Below are 19,721 nucleotides of genomic sequence, written 5' to 3'. Positions count from 1 at the left end.
TTCTTATGTTCTTAAATCCTTGTCACTTTCTCCATTCCTCTACCGAGTTAAAATCAAAACTGAAAATGATGGGAATACTCAGCAGGTCAGGCAGCATCTGTGGAGAGAGAAACGGTCAACGTTTCAGGTTTGTGACCTTTCATCAGAACTAGAAAATGATACAGACGACGAAAGGTCATCGGTCTGTTGACTCTCTCTCTCCTCAGATGCTGCCTGACCTGCTGAATATTTCCTGCATTTCCTCATCCAGTTGAGTTCTGATAATCGACACGTTTCACTGCTTACTCGAGCCTCGTGCACACGCCTCAGCCATTCACCCTGCACGCGTGCGGCGTGCCCGAAAATGGGACAGTACGCATGCGCGCTTGCCGTTGCCCGATTTGTGGGTGCGTCTGTCCGGTGTCCCGCTGAGGGAGAGGCGAGATGGAGCGGGTCTCCGTGGGTACGCATGCGTAGAGATTGCGGCGTGGTTGTTCTGTCATCTATTTGCTCGGTACGCATGCGCGTTGGAGCCCGCGGGCTGACGGAAACGGCGCGCGGGAGATGGCGAGCGAAGCGGCGTCAGACTGTGAGAGCGAGGGCAGCATCGTGGCGGGCTCGGTACCGGAGAGCGAGGCCGAGGAGGATGAGCGGCGCGTCCAGAGGTACCCAAGTTATCACCATCACCGGGGCCCCGCCTCACACACCCTGGGAACCGGGGCCCCGCCTCACACACCCTGGGAACCGGGGCCCCGCCTCTCACCAGAAACCGGAACCCGCCTCACACTGGGAACTGGGGCCGCGCCTCTAACACCCCAGGAACCGTGGTCCCGCCTCACACTGGGAACCGGGGCCCCGCCTCTCAAACCACAGGAACCGGGGCTTCGCCTCACACACCGGGATCGGGGCCCCGCATCTCACACCGGGATCCAGGCCCCGCCTCTCACACCGGGAACCAGGGCGCCGCCTCTCACATCCCGGTGGCCCGCCTCATACACCGGGAACCGGGGCCCTGCCTCACACAACGGGAACCGGGGCCCCGCCTCTCACCGGGAACCGAGGCCCCGCCTCTCACACCGGGAACCAGGGCGCCGCCTCTCACATCCCGGTGGCCCACCTCATACACCGGGAACCGGGGCCCTGCCTCACACCTCAGGAACCGAGGCCCGGCCTCGCTCACACCGGACCTTCGCTTCTCACACACCGGGAACCGGGGCCCCGCCTCTCACCGGGAACCGGGGCCCCGCCTCACACACCCCGGGAACCGGGGCCACGCCTCTCACACACCGGGAACCGGGGCCCCGCTTCTCACATCCCGGGGCCCTGCCACTCCCACACCGGGCCCCGCCTTTCACACCCCGGGAACCGGGGCCCCGCGTTTCACACACTGGGAACCGAGGCCCTGCCTCTTACTCCCCGGGGTCCGCTACTTACACACCGGGAACCGGGGACCCGCCTCTCACACCCTGATCCGGGGCCCTGTCTCTCACTCACCGGGATCCCGCCTCTCACACACCGGGGCCCCGCCTCACACCCCGAGAACCGAGGCCCCGCCTCTCACCCTGGGGCTCCACCTCTCACACCCCGGGGCCGCGCCTCTCACACCTTGGGAACCGAGGCTCCGCCTATCACACAATCCGGCCCGCCTCTCACACCCCGGGGCCCCGCCTCTCTCACACCTGGGCCCTGCCTCTCACACACCGGGGCCCGTCTCTCATACCGGGAACCTGGGCCCCACCTCCCCCACCCAGGGCCCCGCCTCCCACACACCGGGATCCTGGGCCCTGCCTCCCACATACCGGGGCCCCACCTCCCCCACCCAGGGCCCCGCCTCCTGCACACCGGGATCCTTGACCCGCCTCTCTTACACTCCCACCCGGGGCTCGCGCCTCACACATCGGGGCCCCGCCTTCCACACACCGGGACCCGAGGCCCCGCCTCTCAAACCAAATTTGAAATTTGAGGCTTTGGTAGAGCGGGTGCCAATGTAGGTCAGCGAGCACAAGGGTGATAGGTAAGAGGAACTTAATACAAGTTAGGATGCATGCAGCAGGGTTTTGGATGAGCTGAAGTTTATGAATGGTGAAAGATGGGAAGAAGGCGGCGCTGATGACTTGGGGCGGCTAACCCAACACAAGGGCACTTCCGCCCCTCCACACCGCCCCAACAGGAAATACAAAACAAAGGTGAATATCAACGCAAGATCTTAAAGATCGGCAGTGCGCCTACTCTTCGTTGGGGGCAATTTTGGTAGGGAAGGATGAAAGGAGGAGGGGTGGCAGTATTGGTTATGGAGAATGTTACAGTCCTGCAGGGGTCAAGGACAGAATCTATTTGGTTAGAGTTAAGAAACAACAGAGGTGCCATTACACTACTAGGTTTATTCTATAGGCCACCAACTAGTGGGAAAGATAACGAGGAGAACATTTGTAGGGAAATTACAGAGAGTTGGAAGAACTACTGAGTAGTGATAATGGGGGACTTCAGTTATCCTAATAGAGACTGGGATTGTAATAGTGTCAAGGGCAGAGAGGGGGAAGAATTTCTGAAATTGTTCAGGAGAACTTTCTTCAGTATGTTTCTGGCTCAACAAGGAAGGAGGCATTGCTGGATCTGGTTCTGGGAAACGAGGTGGGTCAAGTGGCTCAAGTATCAGTAGGGAAACATTTAGGGAACAGCAATCATGGTATCATAAGGTTTAGAATAGCTATGAAAAAAAGCAATCCAGAGTAAAAATACTTAATTGGAGAAAGGCAAATTTCAGTGGGTTGAGAATGGATCTGGCCCGGATAAATTGGAATCAAAGATTGGCAGGCAAAACTGCAATTGAATAATGGTCTGGTCTGCCTTTAAAGAGGTGATGGCTTGGGTACAGTCAAGTTACATTCCCATGAGTGGGAAAGGTAGGGCAACTAAAGCCAGAGTTCCTTGGATGACAAAATAGATAGAGAGTAAGATGAAGCAGAAAAAGAGCACGTATTACAGATGTCAGGTTGAGACTACAAGTGAAAATAAGGCTGAACATTGAAAGTTCAGAGGGGAATTGAAAAAGTAAATAAGAGGGACAAAGAGAGAGTATGAGAACAAATTGGCAGCTAACATAAATGGGAATCCAAAAATCTTCTAGAGGCATATAAATAGTAAACGGATAGTAAGAGGAGGGTTGGAGCCGATTCGGGACCAAAAAGGAGACTTACGCATGGAGGCAGAGAGCATGGCTGAGGTACTAAATGAGTACTTTGCATCTGTCTCCACCAAGAAAGAAGATGCTGCCCAATTGATAGTGAAAGAGGAGATGGTGGAGATACTAGATGCGATACGAATTGATATAGAGGAGTTACTAGAAAGGCTGTCTATACTTAAAGTGATAAGTAATCAGGATTTAATCGTGGAGGTACTGGCCATAATTTTCCAATTTTCCTTAGATACAGGGAGGTGCCAGAGGACTGGAGAATTGCAAATGTTACACCCTTGTTCAAAAAAGGGTGCAAGGAAAAACCTAGCAACTACAGGCCAGTCAGTTTAACCTCGGTAGTGGGGAAGCTTTTAGAAATGATAATCAGGGACCAAAGTTAACAGTCACTTGGACAAGTGTGAATTCATTAAGGAAAGCTAACATGGATTTGTTAAAGGCAAATTGTATTTAACTAACTTGATCGAGTTTTTTGATGAGCTAACAGGGAGGGTTGATGAGGACAATGCGGTTGACATGGTGTACATGGACTTCCAAAAGACATTTGATAAAGTGCCACATAATAGGCTTGCCAGCAAAGTTAAAGCCCATGGGATAAAAGGGACAGTGGCATCATGGATACGAAATTGGCAAAGTGACAGGAAACAGAGAGTAGTGGTGAACAGTTGTTTTTTGGACTGGAGGAAGGTATACAGTGGTGTTCCCCAGGGGTCGGTACTAGGACCACTGCTTTTCTTGATATATATTAATGACTTGGACTTGGGTGTACAGGGCACAATTTCAAAATTTGTAGAAGACACAAAACTTGGAAGTGAACAGTGAGGAGGATTGTGATAGAATTTAAGAATACACAAACAGGCTGAAATGGGCAGACACATGGCAGATGAAATTTAATGCAGATGAAATTTAATGCAGAAAAGTGCAAAGTGATACATTTTAATGGGAGGAATGAGGAGAGGCAATATAAACTAAAGAGTACAATCCTAAAGCGGGTGCACTAAACAGAGAGACCTGGGGGTATATGTGCACAAATTGTTGAAGGTAGCAGGGCAGGTTGAGAAAGCGGTTAAAACAGCATATGGGATCCTGGGCTTCATAAATAAAGGTTTCGAGTACAAAAGCAAGGAAGTTATGATGAACCTTTATAAAACACTGGTTCAACCTCAACTGGAGTATTGTGTCCAATTCTGGGTACCGCATTTTGGGAAGGATGTGAAGGCCTAGAAAAGCTTTATGAGAATGATTCCAGGTATGAGGGACTTCATTTACGTGGATAGACTGGAGAAGTTGGGGTTGTTCTCCTGGGTTTAGACAGAGTAGAGAGAGAAACTGTTCCCATTGGCAGAAGGGTCAAGAACCAGAGGGCACAGATTGTCAAAAGAACCAATGACGACATGAGGGAAAATTGTTTTACGCAGCTAGCGATTAGGATCTGGAATGCACTGCCTGAAAGGGTAGTGGACGCAGACTCAATCGTGGTTTTCAAAAGGGAATTGGATAAGAACCTGAAGGAAAAAAAATTGCAGGGCTATGGGGAAAGGGCGGGGGAGTGGGAGTAGCTGAAATGCTTGTGCAGAGAGCTGGTACAGACTCGACAGGCAGAATGGCCTCCTGTGCTGTAACCATTCTATAGGGCTCAATTTTCCCCAAAGCATTTTTTTGGTGTACTTGAAGAGTTACGCCCGATTTTTTGGGGGCCTAAGTACGGCAAAAAAAAATTCTAAGTTTCCCCGTTGGATTTCTTCATTTTGGCGTGGCCTAACCTGACCTTTAGTTTTGGGGGTGGAGCCTTGATCTGCGCCAAAAAGATCTGGCTACCATGGTAACCAGGGACACAATGCGAGCTGAAGCTGCAAAGTGAAGCATACAGCCAGCTCCCAACACATTAAAAGAATTGAAAAAAACATAGCAGCAGCAACTTACCTCCAACCCCGCCCGAAGGGCTTGGCGGTCCGGTCCCATTCATGGTCCCCGGATTTCTTTCTCTCTCTCTCTCTCTCTCTCTCTCTCTCTCTCTCTCTCGTGTGTGGGGACCGAGAATGGGACTGGACAGCCTTCGGGCGGGGTTGGAGGCAAGTTGCTGCTATGTGTTTTTCAATTCTTTTATAGGGCCCAAGTTTCCACATGATTTGCGCCTGATTTTTAGGAGCAACTGGTGGAGAACGGACTATCTTAAAAATCGCAATTCTCCACATTTTTTTTTTCTGCAGTTCTAGTCAGGTAGAACAGTTCTACTTTGGAACAGAATTTTTTCTTCAAAAGGGGGCGTGTCCGGCCACTGACGCCTGATTTGAAAGTTTCCACAGTGAAAACATACTCCAAACTAAATTAGAATGGAGCAAGTGAAGATTTTTGTAGAACTGAAAAAACCTGTTCTACACATTAAAAAATCAGGCTCAGGTTACAAATTAGGTGTCCAGAACGAGGTGGGGAGGGGGAGGGGGAAGGGAAGTCATTAAATTCTATAATAAATCCTTATTTATACTTATACAAATATTATACAAATAAATCCAACCTGAATAAACATTTATAAGCAAAGAAAAGATTAAATAAACCATCTTCCTACCTGTGTGAAAGTGCTTCAGCCAGGGAGAATTCTGCAGCCGTTCGTGCCGCTGAGCGGAAGGGGGGGTGGGGGGGATAGAAAGCCGTTGGTGCTGCTGAGCGGGAGAGGGGGGGGAGAAAGCCGTTCGTGCCGCTGAGCGGGGGGGGGGAGAAAGCCGTTCGTGCCGCTGAGCGGGAGGGGGGGGGGGGTGGGGGAGGAGAAAGCGGTTTGTTGTTGTGGAGGGGAGGGAGGGGAAGGATACAGCGGTTTGTTGCCGCGGAGGGGAAGGAGACAGCGGCTTGTTGCCGTGGAGGGGAGGGGAGGGGAGGGAGGGGAAGGAGACAGCGGCTTGTTGCCGTAGAGAGAGGGGAGGGAGGGGAAGGAGAAGGAGACCGGCTTGTTGCCGTGGAGGGAGGGGAAGGAGACAGCGGCTTGTTGCCGTGGAGAGAGGGGAGGGAGGGGAAGGAGACAGCGGCTTGTTGCCGTGGAGGGAGGGGAGGGAAGGGAAGGAGACAGCGGCTTGTTGCCGTGGAGAGAGGGGAGGGAGGGGAAGGAGACAGCGGCTTGTTGCCGTGGAGGGAGGGGAGGGAAGGGAAGGAGACAGCGGCTTGTTGCCGTGGAGAGAGGGGAGGGAGGGGAAGGAGACAGCGGCTTGTTGCCGTGGAGGGAGGGGAAGGAGACAGCGGCTTGTTGCCGTGGAGAGAGGGGAAGGAGACTGCGGCTTGTTGCCGTGGAGAGAGGGGAGGGAGGGGAAGGAGACAGCGGCTTGTTGCCGCGCAGGGGATGGGAGGGAGGGGAAGGAGACAGTGAGAAGGGTAGCCTCAGTGCTGATGTGCTGATGGCAATGTGATTTTATTTAAAAATGTTCAAAAATTAAACAGCTACAAAGAACTACAAAAATGGCCGAGTGCCAATGTTTTTTTTCACACTGAGCATGCGCGAACGCTCCAACCCCCACGCGCAGCGTTGCCTGCAGGAAAAAAACTAATTTAAATAGTACCCGCCCCCTCCCACTTACAAAATCGGCGCGAGTGTAGGCTCCGCCCCCCCTGGGCGCCGCGCTAAACAGACAAGGAGCTGCAAAGCGCTCGAGAATAGCGCATTTTTTTTCTGGCGCCGTTTTAGGTGCGAAAAACGGGCACCCAGCTCGGAGGGGCGTCCGTTTTTTATCCTGTGGAAACTTGGGCCCATAGTGTCTGGGCATCTGGTGTGCCGATTTCCTCAACCCTTGGGAAGATTTTTCTGTAGAGGCCACATACACTAGCCTAAGCACAACTGGAGTAACTCTCAGCTGGCCAAACTTCCCTAAATGACCAGAATTGGCGTGGGTGGCTGGTTACGCCCCTTTTGGCTGAAAAAAAAACTGACCTAAAAAAATTGTAACTAACTGAGTTACGCTGGTGCAAATTGATTAAGGAAACTGAGTTTTTTCAACTTAGCCCAAAAAGAGCAGCCTGCTCCAAAAAAACAGCGCAAATCACTGGGGAAAATTGAGACCTATGATTCTATATTAATGTTGCTTCCCTGTGTAGGGAAATGCTTGGCTCCATCCAGGATCTCACCAAAGCAGCAGGACAAGATTTTAACTGGCACTATGGAATCTGTAGTCTATCCCTCTGACATTTGTTAGGACTGGAATCTATTTTCACCCAACTCTCCTAGTCTCAGGCGATCACATTTCCTGTCGTTTTGTGAAAGAAGATGGTTGCCGAATGCTATCCATAGCAATGGGCTGAAATTGGGAATTCAACAGCTTGATGTGACAATTCTGTACTCACATGACTATTCTGTTTTGCCAAATTACAGTTTTCAGTATTGCTGTGATAAATATGTTTCTGTGCTTACTTTCTGTAGGATGCTGTTTATCCATAAAAATGCTTTTCAGCTGTACCATACAATGAGTGATTTCACTTCAGGCACAGAAGCAACATTTGGAGGTAATATTTCTTTGATTTTACACACCTAATTTTATCAAGAAGTGCAGATATCTTTTCTCCATTACCATTTTGTTGCTTCCGTCCATTTTCGTCCCTCCGCTCTTGCAGGCACTGATCTTTCTTCAAGGTAAGATTCACTGGATGTCAGCAATCTTTTGGTACCTCGCCCGTGAGGTCATTCTGACAGTGTCAATGAGCTAAGCATTGAACTGTAAAGGACATCACAGCTGAATCCAATCCAGTCCTTTTCCAATGTCCACACATCCCAGCAGGCATCCCAAATTAGCCATTAAGGGTGGAAGAGGGAACAGAAGAGATCTCCTAGAACAAGAAGCTTTAATTATGATGTGAGACTAGTGAAATTTGGGCTCTTTTGATTGGAACAGAAGAGATTAAGAGGATATCCGACGTGTTTAAATTGAGAGATTTTGGTAAGGAATAGGGAATAAAGTATTTCCACTGGTCGTGAGACAGACACTATAAAGCATACATTTAAAATCATGAAAAGAATGCGATGAGAGGTTAGGAGAATTTTATTTAATGCAAGGGGTTATTAGGACCAAAAACTAGTGGAATCCATAATAGCTTTGTTATTAAAGGGAAGTGGATAATTATTTGAAAAATATAAATTTAAAAGTGTACGGGAAAGGGCAGGGAAATGGGTCTAAACGGATAGCTCTTTGAAAGCCGGTACTATATCGTGGGCGCTTTTATGTATAATAGGAAGGGAAGATCATAGCCTTGATATTAACCACCCTCCATGACGGGCGACAGAGGGTTGCGGTGAGGTGGTGGGGTTAAAGACTTAAATATGGGGAACGCTTCACCATCACTTTGTGCACACATCCGATGCCTTTTTTACAGCGACGGTTATTGGGGTATCTGAGTGTCCTGCTGTGAGGAGGCGGGACATTCATTAACATATATAAATCCGGCTCCCGTAGTGCAATTGGGAACTCGATTTAAAATTCGCTGCTGCGCAGGTTTCCCAGGGGTCGGCAAACTCGGCAGTGAAAAGGAAACGGGAGCTGGCTCCACAAGATAAGTGCCTTTCTTAGCACTCCTTGTGGACCAGGAGGAGCAGAAGTGTTTCCCCCAGGCCTCACAAAGAAGCCTTTGGTCTCTCCCATCACGGCCTCTCTCCACCCCTCTAATCGCTGACCTCCCCCCACCCCCTCCTGATTGCCAGGGACTGCTAATTTGGCCGGCTGCTGAGTGGGAAACTGATCAAAAAAATGATTATCTGGTCCTGTTGTTAAGTTCTGTGTCCCCGGCCTTGCTGCGTTCTTCGGCAGTTTTTGGCCACCCCGGCACCCTCCCCATAAACATCGGGGCCTCTGCCTCTGTTTCCTTCCTACTAAAAATATTTTAAATGGACGATTCCGTCTAAACTTTCCTGATTAGATCAGTACATGGAGTGCACCATAATTTGAATAATGATGACCACTGCACTGAAAGGTGAATAATCTTTTATATTTGTTTTAGGAAGTTCTTCACCTGTGATACAGCTGATTCCTAAAACCAAATGTTTTCGATTACACATGGAAAATCATCAACAGCAAGTAAAAACTCTGGTATGAAGTGTGATATCAAAATTAGAAATTGGCTTGTGGAATGGTAATAAATTTCATGAGCATTAGATTTTTAAGCCCTGAAATTTCTCTTTACTTGGCTGGAATAGTGGGTTCATGGGGGAGGAATTTGGGCTGCAACCTAGTTGTGCTGGCTCTTCAGCCCTTGTAAAGGACAAACACTTCTTACATTTTTGCCCTTCTGCGCAGATGTCATAAAAGGAGATTGTCAGAATTCCTGCCAGATCCTCCCCAGTTGCACCCAACACTATTTATGGCTGATCCTGGTAGAAGCGAGAACACTTTTTTTAATTTTCAAAAGTCCATTTTCCCATGGCAATCAATCCAGAGCAAGATGCCACAGAGAAATCTTTTTCTCCCCCTACCCGCATCCTGCTGAGGCAGGTGTCCCACGGGATTGGAACAGGGTCAGTGGCAAATCTGTGGACGGATAGACGTTCCACTCCATTCCCAATCCACTCCCACAGGAGCCCAGATGATGGATTTCTAGCCCTTTGTTCTTGTTCTTACAGGTTGAACCTCTCTTATCCGGGACTTCCTTATCCGGCACCACCTGTTGTCTGGCACCATTCCTGGCAGGGGTCGGGTCTGTATGTGAAAGCGGCGGGAGCTGCTGCAGTGTGGAATGTGGGATGGCCGATGATCCGGAGAATCAGTGCCAACTCCCCCCTCCCTCACCGACCCCCCACACCCACACCCACAGCCCCCGAGAGAGAAAAAGACAGCCTGACACTCACAGACAACTGCGGCCATCGAACTGCGCAGCGCCTGCCATTTTGCAGCATTCCGGCGTTGGCAGACCCGACCTGGATGGAAACAGCCAGGTCTCTTGGTGCGAGGTCGAGCCCAGCGGCGCTGTCGGGGCCCAGAAGAAGTCGGTGAGCAGCGGGAAGAGAGGAGGTCAGCGAGCAGCGGGAGGTGAGGAGGCCGGCGAGCAGCGGGAGGTGAGGAGGTCGGCCCGAGGACACAGCGTGGGTGTTGTTGGTGCCCCAGGTCAGCAGTACCCGGTAAGTCTGGGGGGGGGGTGGGGAGGGCGCGGTCGGGATGACCTCCCTTCGTCCCGCAAATTCTCTTATCCAGCGCCGGATAAGGGAGGTTCAACTTGTGTTTTATTTTTTCCCCTATCCATATTTATTTCAGGTTACTCACTACCATTATGCTGAGATTGTTCATGGCAATCATCTGTGGCACTTTGATTACAGCCTGCCAAATAATAATTTTTCTTCAAGTCAAATCAGGTGTCCCTTGTGCCCAGACTTGCTAAAGGTACAAATTATGGAAATTATGTCATATGATGTAATTCTCATCATTTGCATGTAATTCACCACACTTTAGAAAGGACATTTGGGGCTAAAAATTCGTGTACGTTGTGGCCGTTTTTTCTGGCGCTATTTCGCCGTTTTTGGCGAGAAACGGCAAACCGGGAAATTCAGAGACGTCTTGCACCGGCGGCTTTTAAGTACCGCTGCGTAGAAGACCACCGGCGTGCAAGACTCGAAATAGCTTTCACCAAAAATGTGGCTCACAGCGTACCTGTAGTTAGGACGATAAAAAAGCCTGGGAAAAACCTGCGTTGCAACCCTTGAACAGCGGTAGGTATGAAGACCTGCAAAAAAGGTGAGTTAAAGTTTTTATTTTTTAATTCTTTTGCAGCGATTCGATAGTTAAGTGTATTGTGAATGTTTTGAGATTTTTTTTTATTTTTTCTTCTTTGGAATTTTTTTTGATGTTTCCTCTCTCGTAGTGGTATTGGCCTTGGAGAAAAGTTGCAGAAAATTCACGGTTGGCGTCATGAATCCTCGTGCAATGCCGATTTTTACTGCTGGGCGAACTGAAGCCCGAATTTTAGGCCTTGTAGTGGTAGCGGAGTCCAGAGGTGACGTGAGGAAAAACATTTTTTACGCAACGAGTGGTTAGGATTTGGAATGCACTGCCTGATAGGATGGTTGATACAGATTCAATAGTAGCTTTCAAAAGGGAATTGGTTAAATACTTGAAGGAGAAAATATTTGCAGGTATATAGGGAAAGAGCAGGGAAGTGGGACTAACTCAATTACTCATCAAAAGAGCCCGCGCAGACTCGATGGGTCAAATGGCCTCCTTCTGTGCTGCACTATTCTATGATTCAAGACCACCCATATTTGGACGGCATCACATGGCGAAAAATGTTAGAAGTGAGGGAAGCCAGCAGGAAGCTGTAAATCTTCTCCCAAATAATTTTGTGGCGAATTCCTGTCTATTGTGTTGGAGGGAAGCTTTAATTTTCTTGGGATCAGTTCTGTGGCAGCAGTAAGCTACAGTGATGTGACGATCTGCACCTGAACAGAGTTGGGGCCATATCCTTGCAGGCAAGTTAACTAGAGCTGCAAGGGAGCTGGATGGGAAAAGCAAAAGAGTTTTTTCTACAATGTTCAGAATGGAAGCTAGGTATTACCTAATCACTACTTTCTGATTTATTTCTTCTCTCTCATTCTTTTCAATCTTGATGGTGTCATGCACTGTTAGCCTTTTTATTTCCCTTTGGTTTCTGAATATCAAAGGAGACTGATCACTCTCTGAGTGACAAGTTAGCCAATGGCATCAGCATTTCCTTTCCTGCCGGCCTCTACCACAGACAAGGACAAGAGCTGCAATCTTGTGGGAACACCAACCCTCAAGTCATACATCATCCTAACTTGGATATACATTGTTGTTCCTTTGTGGCGTGGTCAATTTCCTGGAATTCTCCATCTAACATCATTGTGGGAGCACCATCACCACAAGGACTGCAGATCCACCTGAAGGAGAAGATTCTCCACCACCTTCTCTGACAACTAGGATGGGGAATAAATGTGGTCTTGATAGCATCATCTACATACCAAGAACAAATACTTTTTTTAAACTAAAAAAATACTTGCACTTAAAATTTCATCACCCATATATGTCAGTCCTCCAAATTAAGAGTGATGCACTTGTCAGCTGTAAATTCAGTCAATTGATTGTGTGAGCAGCCATTGAAAGTTGGGTTGGATGAGAAGGTTGATACTGGTAGTTGAGTTAATGAGGGGAATGTGGCTCAGAACTGAGAATGATATTGAAGAACACGTTGAAAAGAAAACTCCAATACTTGGGATACATGACCAAAGAAAAAAGAGACCACCTGGTTAAGAAGATAATGTTTGGAAAAATAAAGGACCAAGGAAAAGATGGTTGGCTGCTCTAAGGAACTCGACAGGAATATCAGTTAGACTTACAGTTGAAATAGTAATCGATAGACAACATTGGCACATTGTGAATATAGTTGTTCAACTTTAGGCACAAGAGTGACATTTGAGGAAGAAGAGGTTGATGTCGAAGTGCAGAAACTGATGAAGAATGCTGAAGTTATATGTACATTTTGTGTGAACTGCATTATTCCTGCTTATAGGTGAATTCTTTCCATTCATAAAGTACTAAGATGTAAATAACAAACCCATCGCAACCATCAGCTACTCCAGAACTTTGTAGCCCAAGTTTTCTTCAACACAAAGTACCGCACACCTGTTCCCTGTAATTTCTAAGCACTATTGGCTATCTCTGCCACAGCGAATTGATTTCAAAAGTATTTGTTCTCATCTTCAAAAGTCTACATGGCCTCACGCCAAATATTCTGCAGCCATCCATCCCAACGTGCATTATCTGTTCTTGTTACTCAGGATTACTCCTTATTCCCCAGTCTTATCTACTCCACCAGTAAATGCAGATCTTTTAACTATTAGCTATTCCCATTTTCACTTCTCTTCCAAAATATTTTGCTTCTCCAAAAGACTCCTTTATTGAAAAAAACTATTTCTTTGACACTGCTTTTGGTCGTCCCACCTAAATTGCTTTTGGTTCTATTTGGTGTCCATTTAATATCCCCTATAAAGTGATCTGAGACATTTGTCTATATAAGGAGTGTTATGTTGATGAGGTTTAGGCTGAGCAAAAAAACAGTAATTGTGTTGCTTAGTTTGAGATGATCTGTAGCTCATCATTATCATCATCATAGGCAGTCCCTCAGAATCGAGACTTGCTTCCACTCTAAATATGAGTCCTTAGATGGCTGAACAATCCAATACGAGAACCACAGTCCCTGTCATAGGTGGGACAGATAGTCGTTGAGGGAAAGCGTGGGTGGGAGAGGTTTGCCGCACGCTCTTTCCGCTGCCGGTGCTTGATTTCTGCATGCTCTCGGCAATGAGACTCAAGGTGCTCAGCGCCCTCCCGGATGCACTTCCTCCACTTAGGGCGGTCTTTGGCCAGGGACTCCCAGGTGTCAGTGGGGATGTTGCACTTTATCAGGGAGGCTTTGAGGATGTCCCTGTAGCGTTTCCTCTGCCCACTTTTGGCTCGTTTGCTGTGAAGGAGTTCTGAGTAGAACGCTTGCTTTGGGAGTCTCGTGTCTGGCATGCGAACAATTTGGCCTGCCCAGCGTAGCTGATCGTGTGTGGTCAGTGCTTCAATGCTGGGGATGTTGGCCTGGTTGAGGATGCTAATGTTGGTGTGTCTGTCCTCCAAGGGGATCTGCAGGATCTTGCAGAGACATCGTTGGTGGTATTTCTCCAGTGACTTGAGGTGTCTGCTGTACATGGTCCATGCCTCTGAGCCATACAGGAGGGCGGGTATTACTACAGCCCTGTAGACCATGAGCTTGGTGGCAGATTTGAGGGCTTGGTCTTCGAACACTCTTTTCCTCAGGCGGCCAAAGGCTGCACTGGCGCACTGGAGGTGGTGTTGGATCTCGTTGTCAGTGTCTGCTCTTGTTGATAAGAGGCTCTCCGAGGTATGGGAAATGGTCCAAGTTGTCCAGGGCTGCGCCGTGGATCTTGATGACTGGGGGGCAGTGCTGTGTGGCGGAGACAGGTTTGTGGAGGACCTTTGTCTTACGGATGTTTAGTGTAAAGCCCATGCTTTACGCTTCAGTGAGTACATTGACTATGACCGGGACAGTGTGTCCGCACTCACGGGAGACGACGACGACAGTGTGTCCGCACTCATGGGGGAAGAGGGGGGAGTCGGGACAGTGTGTCCGCACTCTCGGGGGCGAAATGTGAGCACGGTGCCTCTGCACTCCTGATTCACTGGCTCCTGGTACAGTAACAAAGTATGGGTGAATTTGTAATACAGATTGAGGGTGAGGAAGTTGTGTCAGAAACGAGCGTACTATGCTTAAACAAAGGGGACTACAGTGGGATGAGGGCAGAGTTGGCTAAAGTAGACTGGAAACACAGACTAAACGGTGGCACAATTGAGGAACAGTGGAGGACTTTTAAGGAGCTCTTTCATAGTGCGCAACAAAAATATATTCCAGTGAAAAAGAAGGGTGGTAAGAGAAGGGATAACCAGCCGTGGATAACCAAGGAAATAAAGGAGAGTATCAAGTCAAAGACCAATGCGTATAAGGTGGCCAAGGTTAGTGGGAAACTAGAAGATTGGGAACATTTTAAACAACAGCAAAGAATGACTAAAAAAGCAATAAAGAAAGGAAAGATAGATTACGAGGGTAAACTTACACAAAACATAAAAACAGATAGTAAAAGCTTTTATAGATATATAAAACGGAAAAAAGTGACTAAAGTAAATGTTGGTCCCTTAGAAGATGAGAAGGGGGATTTAATAATGGGAAATGTGGAAATGGCTGAGACCATAAATAATTATTTTGCTTCGGTCTTCACAGTGGAAGACACAAAAACCATGCCAAAAATTGCTGGTCACAGGAATGTGGGAAGGGAGGACCTTGAGACAATCACTATCACTAGGGGGGTAGTGCTGGACAGGCTAATGGGACTCAAGGTAGACAAGTCCCCTGGTCCTGATGAAATGCATCCCAGGGTATTAAAAGAGATGGCTGAAGTTATAGCAGATGCATTTGTTATAATCTACCAAAATTCTCTGGACTCTGGGGAGCTACCAGCGGATTGGAAAGCAGCTAATGTAACGCCTCTGTTTAAAAAAGGGGGTAGACAAAAGGCAGGTAACTATAGGCCGGTTAGTTTAACATCTGTAGTGGGGAAAATGCTTGAAGCTATCATTAAGGAAGAAATAGCGGGACATCTAGATAGGAATAGTGCAATCAAGCAGACGCAACATGGATTCATGAAGGGGAATTCATGTTTAACTAATTTACTGGAATTCTTTGAGGATATAACGAGCATGGTGGATAGAAGTGTACCGATGGATGTGGTGTATTTAGATTTCCAAAAGGCATTCGATAAGGTGCCACACAAAAGGTTACTGCAGAAGATAAAGGTTCGCGGAGTCAGAGGAAATGTATTAGCATGGACAGAGAATTGGCTGGCGAACAGAAAGCAGAGAGTTGGGATAAATGGGTCCTTTTCAGGGTGGAAATCGGTGGTTAGTGGTGTGCCACAGGGATCGGTGCTGGGACCACAACTGTTTACAATATACATAGATGACCTGGAAGAGGGGACAGAGTGTTGTGTAACAAAATTTGCAGATGACACAAAGATTAGTGGGAAAGCGGGTTGTGTAGAGGACACAGAGAGGCTGCAAAGAGATTTAGATAGGTTAAGCGAATGGGCTAAGGTTTGGCAGATGGAATACAATGTCGGAAAGTGTCAGGTCATCCGCCTTGGGAAAAAACACAGTAAAAGGGAATATTATTTGAATGGGGAGAAATTACAACATGCTGAGGTGCAGAGGGACCTGGGGGTCCTTGTGCATGAATCCCAAAAGGTTAAATTTTCAGGTGCAGCAGGTAATCAGGAAGGTGAATGGAATGTTGGCCTTCATTGCGAGAGGGATGGAGTACAAAAACAGGGAGGTCCTGCTGCAACTGTATAGGGTATTGGTGAGGCCGCACCTAGAGTACTGCGTGCAGTTTTGGTCACCTTACTTAAGGAAGGATATACTGGCTTTGGAGGGGGTACAGAGACGATTCACTAGGCTGATTCCGGAGATGAGGGGGTTACCTTATGATGATAGATTGAGTAGACTGGGTCTTTACTCGTTGGAGTTCAGAAGGATGAGGGATGATCTTATCAAAACATTTAAAATAATGAAAGGGATAGACAAGATAGAGGCGGAGAGGTTGTTTCCACTGGTCGGGGAGACTAGAACTAGGTGGCACAGCCTCAAAATACGGGGGAGCCAATTTAAAACCGAGTTGAGAAGGAATTTCTTCTCCCAGAGGGTTGTGAATCTGTGGAATTCTCTGCCCAAGGAAGCAGTTGAGGCTAGCTCATTGAATGTATTCAAGTCACAGATAGATAGATTTTTAACCATTAAGGGAATTAAGGATTACGGGGAGCGGGCGGGTAAGTGGAGCCGAGTCATGATCTTATTGAATGGCGGAGCAGGCTCGAGGGGCTGGATGGCCTACTCCTGTTCCTAATTCTTATGTTCTTATGTTCTTATGTCCTGTAGTGCAGCCTCTGTATGTGTGCAGACGCAGGCGTCATCCGCGTACTGTAGCTCAATGACAGAGGCTGGGGTGGTCTTGGATCTAGCCTGGAGACGACGAAGGTTGAACAGGTTCCCACTAATTCTGTAGTTCAGTTCCACTCCAGCGGGGAGCTTGTTGAGTATGAGATGGAGCATTGCAGCGAGGAAGATTAAGAAGAGGGTTGGCGCGATGAGGCAGCCCTGCTTGACCCTGGTCTGGGCGTGGATTGGGTCTGTAATGGATGGGTTGGTAAGGATCACAGCCTGCATGTCTTCGTGGAGCAGGCAGAGGATGGTGACGAACTTTTGAGGGCATCCGAAATGGAGGAGGACGCTCCATAGATCCTCGTGTTTGACAGTGTCAAAGGCCTTTGTAAGGTCGAAGAAAGGCATGTACAAGGTCTGGTGCTGTTCCCTGCATTTTCTTTGCAGCTGTCGTGCTGTAAAAACCGTGTCGGTTGTGCCCCGCAGTGGACGAAATCCGCACTGTGACTCTGGGAGGAGCTTCTCAGCCACAGGGAGAAGACGGTTGAGGAGGACTCTAGCGACGACTTTCCCAGTGGCTGATAACAAGAAGGTTCCTCTGTAGTTGCCGCAGTCGGACTTGTCCCCTTTTTTAAAGATGGTTATGATCACTACATCTCTGAGTTCTCCCGGCATGCTCTCCTCCCTCCAGATGAGGGAGATGAGGCCATACTTCAGTGCCTCAGCGGGGATTCTATCCGCTCCCGTAGCCTTATTGTTCTTAAGCTGTCTTATGGCTTTTTCTACCTCGTGCAGTGCTGGGGTTTTACTGAGGTGGTGGCGGGTAGTATGCTGCGGGATGGAGTCGAGGACACTCGAGTCAAAGGCAGAGTCTCGATTGAGGAGATCTTCGAAGTGCTCCTTCCAGCGGGCCCTGACTGCCTCAGTGCCCTTGATGTGTTTTTCCCCATTCTTGGCCAGCAGTGGGGTGGGGCCTTGGGTGTTTGGGCCGTAGGTGGTCTTGACTGCGGTGAAGAATCCTCGCACATCCTGGCTGTCGGTCAGCTGCTGTATCTCATGTGCTTTCTCCATCCACCATCTGTTCTTTAGGTCCCGAGTTTTTAGTTGGACCTCGGCCTTAAGCCGTCTATAATGCTGCCTTGCTGCTCCCGAGTTGGGTTGTTGTTTAAGGCTCAGAAATGCCCTGCGCTTGCGATCTATTAGCTCTTGGATCTCCTGGTCATTCTCATCAAACCAGTCCTGGTGTTTCCTGGTTGAGTGACCGAGTGTCTCTTCGCAGGCACTGGTTATGGAGGCCTGGAGGTCAGACCAAGCGCTGTGGGCATTCTGTGTCTCGGGGCAATGGCTGTGACCACCCTGACCTTCCACTCTGAACTTCAGTGGACCACTGACCCAATGCCTGTCCCCAACCAAGCCTCGGACCACCTACCATCTCAACGAAGGGCGTTATTTAGTGCCGAGCTTGCCACCAACATCTCGCCGTAGGCAACTAGGCTCATACAGCAGTGCCTGGTCTCTAGTCATCTTGGATCCCATTGCCACTGGACCAAGACCTTGCTCAGCTAAACCCGTGTGATAGCCGGTGTGCAATGGCCACCCCACGTTAAAAGAATTCACGCACAGGCATGTTCCACTCCTTTTAAGATGAGGTTCGGGACCTGGAACGTCAGGATCCTCATGGACAACTCCAACAGTGACAGGCCGGAACGCCGCACTGCTATAGTTGCCCAGGAACTTAGCTGCTCCAATGTTGACATCGCCGCCCTGAGCGAGACCTGGTGGGCAGGGGAAGGCCCGTTCAAGGAACAAGGTGGAGGTTATACCTTCTGGAAAGGGAAACCAGAGGAAGAATGCCGTCTCCACGGAGTTGGTTTCGCCATCAAAAACGAGTTGGTCGACTGCCTCAAAGACTCCCCCTGCGGGGTTAACGAACGTTTCATGATTCTCCGACTCACCCTACCCTGGAATCAACGCGCCACAGTTATCAGTGCGTACGCCACAACACTGGATGCGACAGATGAGACCAAAGAGGGTTTTTAGTCCAACCTCGAAAAATCCCTGTCCTGCGTCCCTGCGGATGACAAACTGATCCTCCTTGGTGACTTCAACGCCAGGGTTGGCAATGACACAATCCTCTGGGAAGGCATGATCAGCAGAGAGGGGGTAGGGAAAAGAAACTCCAGTGGTACCCTGACAAAATGTCTAGAAGATGACCTTGGTGATGACAACACCTTGTTCCGCCAAAGGGACAAGTACAAGGCATCGTGGCAACACCCTCGCTTCAAACACTGGCACTTGCTCGACTATGTCATCGTCCGAGCCAGGGATCGCAAGGATGTGCACATCACCCACGCCATGACAGGAGCTGACAACTGCTGGACAGATCACCGCCTAATCCGATCCATCATTGGCATCAACATAGCCCCAAAGCGGCGAGGGCAGCAGAAGCAGTGCTGCAAAAAAGTCAATGCCGGGGTACTCAAAGAGAGCCCTATACAGTCAGCGCCTCACAGCTAAGCTGGCGTGCCTTGATGACCCCAAGACACAGAATGCCCACAGATCTGTAGCTAAGATCTGCAGGAACACCACTGTGGGTGCGTCAAGATAACAGCTCTTCTGATCTCTTAACACTGGCACCTTCCAGGCTTCCAAGACTTGACTGAAATTAATTAACTGCTGTACGGTGGACTTATGCATTTGGGCCATTAGGAGGATTTCTACTGGAAGGAACACCAGGTGAAACAGCTCAGTGTAGACCACAAGTAGGAGAAACAAATCCTGTTTTGCTTTTTATCAGGTGCAGAACACGATCAACTGGACAAGCACAGACACTTGTCTGTTTGAGATTCTGGGCCTTGCATGAAAAAAGCTGTTCTACTCATTCAATGTACAACTGTCAACTCAAAATCATGCATTCAATGCATACTTTCCAGTAGGCATGTTGCTTTTATATTGAGGAAAATCAATGTGACCACATTGGTTGAATGGGAGACTTTCCTCGAGGAGACAAGTTGCTGATATTGCTGTTCAACCACTGTACTCCAGCTCAGTGCATATATAATAATGACCACACTATAATCACTAGC

At 48.6% G+C, this 19,721-nt stretch overlaps 1 protein-coding gene across 1 annotated transcript in view; it reads left to right on the top strand.

The window, feature by feature from the left end:
- Positions 1 to 486: 486 nt before the first annotated feature.
- The window catches only part of LOC139260133 (ankyrin repeat domain-containing protein 31-like), a 294,522-nt gene continuing 275,287 nt past the window's right edge, over positions 487 to 19,721 (top strand). Inside the window, exons 1-3 of the mRNA XM_070876378.1 lie at positions 487 to 644; positions 7,572 to 7,654; positions 9,140 to 9,228. Of these exons, the coding sequence (XP_070732479.1) occupies positions 544 to 644; positions 7,572 to 7,654; positions 9,140 to 9,228 (273 nt within the window). The 5' untranslated portion in view covers positions 487 to 543. The remainder of the gene's footprint in view (positions 645 to 7,571; positions 7,655 to 9,139; positions 9,229 to 19,721) is intronic.

This window comes from Pristiophorus japonicus, chromosome 1 (genome assembly GCF_044704955.1).
Source record: "Pristiophorus japonicus isolate sPriJap1 chromosome 1, sPriJap1.hap1, whole genome shotgun sequence".
NCBI lineage: Eukaryota > Metazoa > Chordata > Chondrichthyes > Pristiophoridae > Pristiophorus > Pristiophorus japonicus.
This window is presented reverse-complemented; position numbering and strand designations above follow the sequence as displayed.